This window comes from Oncorhynchus tshawytscha, unplaced genomic scaffold (genome assembly GCF_018296145.1).
Source record: "Oncorhynchus tshawytscha isolate Ot180627B unplaced genomic scaffold, Otsh_v2.0 Un_contig_4685_pilon_pilon, whole genome shotgun sequence".
NCBI lineage: Eukaryota > Metazoa > Chordata > Actinopteri > Salmoniformes > Salmonidae > Oncorhynchus > Oncorhynchus tshawytscha.
Window position 1 is genome coordinate 213403 of NW_024609567.1, and position 8553 is coordinate 221955.

Genomic DNA, 8553 nt, shown 5'->3' on the forward strand with positions numbered 1-8553 from the left:
GTGCAGGCAGGCGGCCCTCCAGAGTGACAGGCAAGGTGCAGGCAGGCGGCCCTCCAGAGTGACAGGCAAGATGCAGACAGGCGGCCCTCCAGAGTGACAGGCAAGGTGCAGGACAGGCGGCCCTCCAGAGTGACAGGCAAGTGCAGGCAAGTGACAGGCAAGGGCAGGCGGCCCTCCAGAGTGTGAGGCAAGGCAGGCGGCCCTCCAGAGTGCAGGCAGGCAGGCGGCCCTCCAGAGTGACAGGCAAGGTGCAGACAGGCGGCCCTCCAGAGTGACAGGCAGAGTGACAGGCCCTCCAGAGTGACAGGCAAGTGCAGGCAGGCGGCCCTCCAGAGTGACAGGCAAGATGCAGGCAGGCGGCCCTCCAGAGTGACAGGCAAGGTGCAGACAGGCGGCCCTCCAGAGTGACAGGCAAGGTGCAGACAGGCGGCCCTCCAGAGTGACAGGCAAGATGCAGGCAGGCGGCCCTCCAGAGTGACAGGCAAGGTGCAGGCAGGCGGCCCTCCAGAGTGACAGGCAAGATGCAGGCAGGCGGCCCTCCAGAGTGACAGGCAAGTGCAGACAGGCGGCCCTCCAGAGTGAGGCAGGCAAGAGTGACAGGCAGGCAGGCGGCCCTCCAGAGTGACAGGCAAGATGCAGGCAGGCGGCCCTCCAGAGTGACAGGCAAGGTGCAGGCAGGCGGCCCTCCAGAGTGACAGGCAAGGTGCAGGCAGGCGGCCCTCCAGAGTGAGTGACAGGCAAGGTGCAGGCAGGCGGCCCTCCAGAGTGACAGGCAAGATGCAGCCCTCCAGAGTGACAGGCAGGCGGCCCTCCAGAGTGACAGGCAAGATGTGACAGGCAAGATGCAGGCAGAGTGACAGGCAAGGTGCAGGCGGCCCCAGAGTGACAGGCAGCCCTCCAGAGTGACAGGCAAGGTGCAGGCAGGCGGCCCTCCAGAGTGACAGGCAAGGTGCAGGCAGGCGGCCCTCCAGAGTGACAGGCAAGGTGCAGACAGGCGGCCCTCCAGAGTGACAGGCAAGGTGCAGGCAGGCGGCCCTCCAGAGTGACAGGCAAGAGTGACAGGCAGACAGGCGGCCCTCCAGAGTGACAGGCAAGGTGCAGGCAGGCGGCCCTCCAGAGTGACAGGCAAGGTGCAGACAGGCGGCCCTCCAGAGTGACAGGCAAGGTGCAGGCAGGCGGCCCTCCAGTGACAGGACAGGCAGGCGGCCCTCCAGAGTGCAGTGCAGGCGGCCCTCCAGAGTGACAGGCAAGGTGCAGACAGGCGGCCCTCCAGAGTGACAGGCAAGGTGCAGTGACAGGCGGCCCTCCAGAGTGACAGGCAAGGTGCAGACAGGCGGCCCTCCAGAGTGACAGGCAAGGTGCAGACAGGCGGCCCTCCAGAGTGACAGGCAAGGTGCAGACAGGCGGCCCTCCAGAGTGACAGGCAAGTGACAGGCCAGAGTGACAGGCAAGGTGCAGGCAGGCGGCCCTCCAGAGTGACAGGCAAGGTGCAGACAGGCGGCCCTCCAGAGTGACAGGCAAGGTGCAGACAGGCGGCCCTCCCAGAGTGACAGGCAAGGTGCAGACAGGCAGGGCCCTCCAGAGTGACAGGCAAGGTGCAGACAGGCGGCCCTCCAGAGTGACAGGCAAGGTGCAGACAGGCGGCCCTCCAGAGTGACAGGCAAGGTGCAGACAGGCGGCCCTCCAGAGTGACAGGCAAGGTGCAGACAGGCGGCCCTCCAGAGTGACAGGCAAGGTGCCTCCACTGCATACAGGCCTATTATCCTGGTGTCTCTGGACACCAGAGGAGTTAGAAGATATACCTAGTTGATATTGGCTGCTAACATGAATGACTTTCATCTAAAAATGCAGGTGTAAAACGCAGTTTATTTCTGTGTCTAGCACTTTGAAAAATGAATCGCTGTTTATGGCTGTAATGACAGGCTACATTTGCGCAGCGTAAGAGCGTGTGGGCGGGGCGCAAGCTTTGAACCATATTAAAATGAAGTTTTACATAACAAAAATATTTAGTGGACAAAATAATGAAAAGGGCTGTCTGGTAGCCTGAATCAATAGACAAAATATTGTAGTTGAACAAGTCATTGTGTGTATGTGTGTGTATATATATATGTATATATCTATATATATATATTTTACTTGACTTGAACAAACTTGACTCAACGTGCACTTAGAATGCAGAGACGAACTGTTCTACTCCAGACTTGTTTGTGACTTGGTTGAGGCAATTCCATTTAAATTCCAGTCAATTCAGTAAGTACACGAAAATTCCAATTATTTTCAATGAGGAACATTTGGAATATGGTTTACTTTCTGAATTTGAATGCAGCTCTTATGGAATGCAGCTCTTATGGAATGCAGCTCTTATGGAATGCAGGACTGGCCCAGGGGTTTTGATGAGCTGTAGATGAGATACATTAGCGATACATCACGGTCACTACTGTGATGCCTCTGACATGACAAATATGAACGACTTAAGAAAATAGTGACCTATCCCTATAGATAATTTGTAATCAGCAATAGATGATTGATTGTTTCCTTCATTGAGATACATTAGTGTTTACTGAATTAAAGGGATAGGTCACTCAATCTTCTTAAGTTGTTAATATTTGTCATGTCAGAGGCAGTTAAGAGTGCAGGAGTGACAGCATCTACGATGACCCTTACATGTCTTTGCCAGAGGCACCACAGTGTTAGCATTGACCATTGAGTTTCAATGTTTCAACGCAATTGCCCATGAAATGAAAGACTTAGCGTAGATACTGTCACACTACTGGTCTCTAGACCACTTCTAAGGTAAGATACACATTACAAAACATAACGGTAATATTACGATCATATATTACTAAATATGATGATTTGTGAAAATTGGGTGGACTACCCCTTTAACCAGAAGATAGGAATAAACCCTGGGTGATTTAAATCTCATTAGCCCTCTCTCTCTCTAGCCTCCTTATGGCAGCTGTCATATCTGCTGTTGTAGGCAAGTACTCGGTACTCACACATAGACTATGGTTATGTCCCAAATGGCACCCAAATCCCTACATAGTGCACTACTTTTGACCATCAGGGGAGCCCTACGGGACCTGTTCAACAGTAGTGCACTATGAAAAGAATAGAGTGCCATTTGGGACGTAATCAATATATTGGTGAGGTGAGTGAGTGGAGTCCATCAGCTTCTCTGATGAGAACGTCTCTTAGTCCAATGGCTTTGACTGATGAGGTACAGGATGTCTTTCTGACTGACTCACTGTCTCTTTTTGACCTGTCTTTCTGTGTGTGTTACAGTTATGTTGTATTAGTGGTATGTACAGGATGTCTTTCTGACTGACTCACTGTCTCTTTTTGACCTGTTTTTCTGTGTGTGTTACAGTTATGTTGTATTAGTGGTATGTACAGGATGTCTTTCTGACTGACTCACTGCCTCTTTTTGACCTGTCTTTCTGTGTGTGTTACAGTTATGTTGTATTAGTGGTATGTACAGGATGTCTTTCTGACTGACTCACTGTCTCTTTTTGACCTGTCTTTCTGTGTGTGTTACAGTTATGTTGTATTAGTGGTATGTACAGGATGTCTTTCTGACTGACTCACTGTCTCTTTTTGACCTGTCTTTCTGTGTGTGTTACAGTTATGTTGTATTAGTGGTATGTACAGGATGTCTTTCTGACTGACTCACTGTCTCTTTTTGACCTGTCTTTCTGTGTGTGTTACAGTTATGTTGTATTAGTGGTATGTACAGGATGTCTTTCTGACTGACTCACTGTCTCTTTTTGACCTGTCTTTCTGTGTGTGTTACAGTTATGTTGTATTAGTGGTATGTACAGGATGTCTTTCTGACTGACTCACTGTCTCTTTTTGACCTGTCTTTCTGTGTGTGTTACAGTTATGTTGTATTAGTGGTATGTACAGGATACACATGGATACACCATCCAATGAAATGCTTACTTGCAGGTTCCTTCAATGCAACAACAATAACCAGTAATAAAATATAAGACTACAAACATAAAGTAAATGGCTCAGTAGAATAGATTAAACATTTTAACATCAGTATAATACAGGAAGGCACAATTTATAGTCCAATATTGACATGTGTTCTGGGCAAGGGTGGATTGGGACGCAAGTGTTTAAATTGTGCAGCATTGTATTCACATGGTGTGTGTGTGTTGGTGTGTGTCACTCACTTCTCTCTTTCCCTCTCACTTCTCTCTCTCTCTTCATCTCTCCATCTCTCTCTTTGTCTCTCCAGTATATGTACTGGACTATGAAGCAACAGTTAGCCCATCACACAGTCAACGGCTGTAACGTCAGACCTGGGGACCTGCTGGCCTCAGGAACCATCAGTGGACCGGTGAGTGTGTGTGTGTGCATATACACTACCGTTCAAAAGTTTGAGGTCACTTAGAAATGTCCTTGTTTTCCATGAAAGCATACATGAAATGAGTTGGCATTCTAGGTGTCAATTTGTTGAGGTAATCTGAAGAGATTTCACCCCATGTTTCCTGAAGCACCTCCCACAAATTGGATTGGCTTGATGGGCACTTCTTACGTACCATACAGTCAAGCTGCTCCAACAACAGCTCAATAGGGTTGGGATCTGGTGACTGTGCTGGCCACTCCATTATAGACACAATACCAGCTGACTGCTTCTTCCCTAAATAGTTATTGCATCATTTGGAGCTGTGCTTTGGGTCATTGTCCTGTTGTAGGAGGAAATTGGGGTTGGCAGGGTAGCCTAGTGGTTAGAGCATTGGACTAGTAACCAGAAGGTTGCAAGTTCAAATCCCCAAGCTGACAAGGTACAAATCTGTCGTTCTGCCCCTGAACAGGCAGTTAACCCACTGTTCCATTGAAAATAAGAATGTGTTCTTAACTGACTTGCCTAGTTAAATAAAGGTTAAAAAAATAATAATAATTTGGCTCCAATGAAGCGCCGTCCACAGGGTATGGCATGGAGTTGCAAAATGGAATGATAGCCTTCCTCCTTCAAGATCCCTTTTACCCTGAACAGATCTCCCACTTTACCACCACCAAAGCAAATGGTGGTGGTAAAGCAAAAAAGACCATCATATTGCCTCCACCATCCTTGACAGATCGCGTCAAGCACTCCTCCAGCATCTTTTCATTGTTTCTGCGTCTCATGAATGTTCCTCTTTGTGATCTGAACACCTCAAACTTAGATTCGTCTGTGTTGCCGATCTTAATCTTTTCTTTTTATTAGCCAGTCTGAGATATGGCTTTTTCTTTGCAACTCTGCCTAGAAGGCCAGCATCCCGGAGTCGCCTCTTCACTGTTGACATTGAGACTGGTTCTGGTTCTGTGAAGGGAGTAGTACACAGCGTTCAGTTTCTTGATAATTTCTCACATGGAATAGCCTTCATTTCTCAGAACAAGAATAGACTGACGAGTTTCAGAAGAAACGTCTTTGTTTCTGGCCATTTTGATCCTGTAATCAAACCCACAAATGCTGATGCTGCAGATACTCAACTAGTCTAAAGGCCAGTTTTCAGCTGTGCTAACAATTGCAAAAGGGTTTTCTAATGATCAATTACCTTCTAAAATGATAAACTTGGATTAGCTAACACAACGTGCCATTGGAACACAGGAGTGATTGTTGCTGATAATCGGCCTATGTTGATATTCTGTTAAAAAAAACTGCTGTTTCCAGCTACAATAGTCATTTACAACATTCACAATGTCTACCATGTATTTCTGATCAATTTGATGTCATTTTAATGGATTTCTTTTTTTTTTTTTTTTTTAAACAAAGACATTTCTAAGTGACCCCAAACTATTGAACGGTAGTGTAGGTGTTATTCTGTGTGTGTCTGTGAGCATTTTCTATCTGAATTAGTGTTTACATGTGTTCACATTTTACTGTGTATGTTCTGATGAGTTGTTGTTGTTTATTCAGTATTGACTGTCTCTCTCTCCTGACCCACTCACTCTCTCTCTCTTTGTCTCTGTCTCTCGCTCTGTCTGTCTGTCTGTCTCTCTTTGCCTGCCTGTCTCTGCCTGCCTGTCTCTGTCTGCCTGTCTCTGTCTGCCTGTCTGTCTCTCTCTCTCTCTCTGCCTGTCTCTCTCTGTCTCTGTGTGTAGGATCCAGACAGTTTTGGTTCTATGTTGGAGTTGTCGTGGAAGGGTTCTAAGACCGTGGACCTGGGAGAAGGAGAGACAAGAACCTTCCTAAAAGATGGAGACGAGGTCACTCTTACAGGTGGGTGGAACCCTATTATACACACTGATACAGACAGAACCATGATACAACCCTATTATACACACTGATACAGACAGAACCATGATACAACCCTATTATACACACTGATACAGACAGAACCATGATACAACCCTATTATACACACTGATACAGACAGAACCATGATACAACCCTATTATACACACTGATACAGACAGAACCATGATACAACCCTATTATACACACTGATACAGACAGAACCATGATACAACCCTATTATACACACTGATACAGACAGAACCATGATACAACCCTATTATACACACTGATACAGACAGAACCATGATACAACCCTATTATACACACTGATACAGACAGAACCATGATACAACCCTATTATACACACTGATACAGACAGAACCATGATACAACCCTATTATACACACTGATACAGACAGAACCATGATACAACCCTATTATACACACTGATACAGACAGAACCATGATACAACCCTATTATACACACTGATACAGACAGAACCATGATACAACCCTATTATACACACTGATACAGACAGAACCTCTACAGAAACCATGATACAACCTTACTGAGCTCTCTACAAACACTGTTACAGACAGAACCTCTACAGAAACCATGATACAACCTTTCTGAGCTCTCTACAAACACTGTTACAGACAGAACCTCTACAGAAACCATGATACAACCTTTCTGAGCTCACTACAAACACTGTTACAGACAGAACCTCTACAGAAACCATGATACAACCTTTCTGAGCTCACTACAAACACTGTTACAGACAGAACCACTACAGAAACCATGATACAACCTTTCTGAGCTCTCTACAAACACTGTTACAGACAGAACCACTACAGAAACCATGATACAACCTTTCTGAGCTCACTACAAACACTGTTACAGACAGAACCACTACAGAAACCATGATACAACCTTTCTGAGCTCACTACAAACACTGTTACAGACAGAACCTCTACAGAAACCATGATACAACCTTTCTGAGCTCTCTACAAACACTGTTACAGACAGAACCTCTACAGAAATCAAGAGACAACTCTGTTGTTGTTTAGATGTAAATTTTGGTCATTTAGCTGACAGTCAGTGCATTCAACAATGAAACTGTATTGCTCAGTTGGTAGAGCATGGTACTTCTATTGCCAGGATTCAGGGTTTGATTCCCGGGACCACCCATATATAAAATACTGTATATGCACACATGACTGTAAGTGGCTTTGCATAACAGTGTCTGCTAAATGGCATTCATTATTATATGAACTTACGTTAGCTAGGTTAGACAACCACATATCACTGTAAGTAGAACATCCCTCTATAAAGCAGCTATCAGCTACATCAGTCCTAGTCAGAAAAGAGGAAGTGTTTGGGAAGGCAGGTGGAATATGGTGGTAGTTTTTCTTCCTTCTAATATTAGTATTTTAAATAAATTATTCAACTTGATTGATCTTACATGTCTTAATGGAACCAATGGGATATTCTCAGGAGTGCAAACCCCTCCCATCAGGAACTCCAATCCTATTTGAACCTCGGTCTGTCACCTATGTGTTAGTGACCACAGCTTCTGTTATCCACCGTTCACACAGACACACACACACGTTCTGACGCTCCTGTTGGTCTGTGTTGTCCTTTAATTTATTTTTCCCTCTCTCACCGTCTCCCTCTCTCTCTAGGTTACTGTGAGGGGAGTGGGTATAGGGTGGGTTTCGGACCGTGTGTGGGGACCATTCTACCAGCCCTTTAACCCTGAGAATCATCCACCCTCAATGTCTCTTCCATCCTGGGGGGAGTAATGTTGTTACTGAAGTCCTTTAAAAGGGAAAATCCGGGATTTTAAATACAACAAATCAGTTGGATGAATGTACGTACCAATCCAGGATTGACCCTTTAAATGTTCATTTGAATTGAGGATTCTTGTTTATCATTCTAAAGTATTGTTGCCAGAAGCAGTGTTATATTCCATAATGTTGTAACTATGTGGATTGGGACCTGACATCTAAAAAACTATAAATGTTTCAACCCTCCTGTGACTTTGTGTTTTGTTTTCATCCTATTGACTTACTGAGTGACATCTTTATGGTGTAAAATACTGTAGTTAAAATCTGTACAAAAGTACCATGAAAGGCATTACAATCTGAAAGTATAATTTAATTTGACACTTTTCTTGAACAATGTGCGTTATGAAAAGGGGATTATTTAACTAGAGTTTAATAAACTGAGCGATTCATAAATAGTGGCCTTTTTATTTTGCACTTTGCTGAAGTGGCATATTAAAACACAGATTATTTTGCACAGATTTGAATATTGTTGCACC

The 8553-nt window shown here is 45.3% G+C and overlaps 1 protein-coding gene across 1 annotated transcript in view; it reads left to right on the forward strand.

Moving 5' to 3' along the window:
* Positions 1–8263, forward strand: part of fah (fumarylacetoacetate hydrolase (fumarylacetoacetase)) — a 36742-nt gene extending 28479 nt beyond the window's left edge. The window contains exons 12-14 of the mRNA XM_042315937.1: positions 4244–4345; positions 6094–6211; positions 7913–8263. Coding sequence (XP_042171871.1) covers positions 4244–4345; positions 6094–6211; positions 7913–7983 — 291 coding nt within the window. The 3' untranslated portion in view covers positions 7984–8263. The remainder of the gene's footprint in view (positions 1–4243; positions 4346–6093; positions 6212–7912) is intronic.
* Positions 8264–8553: the final 290 nt, after the last annotated feature.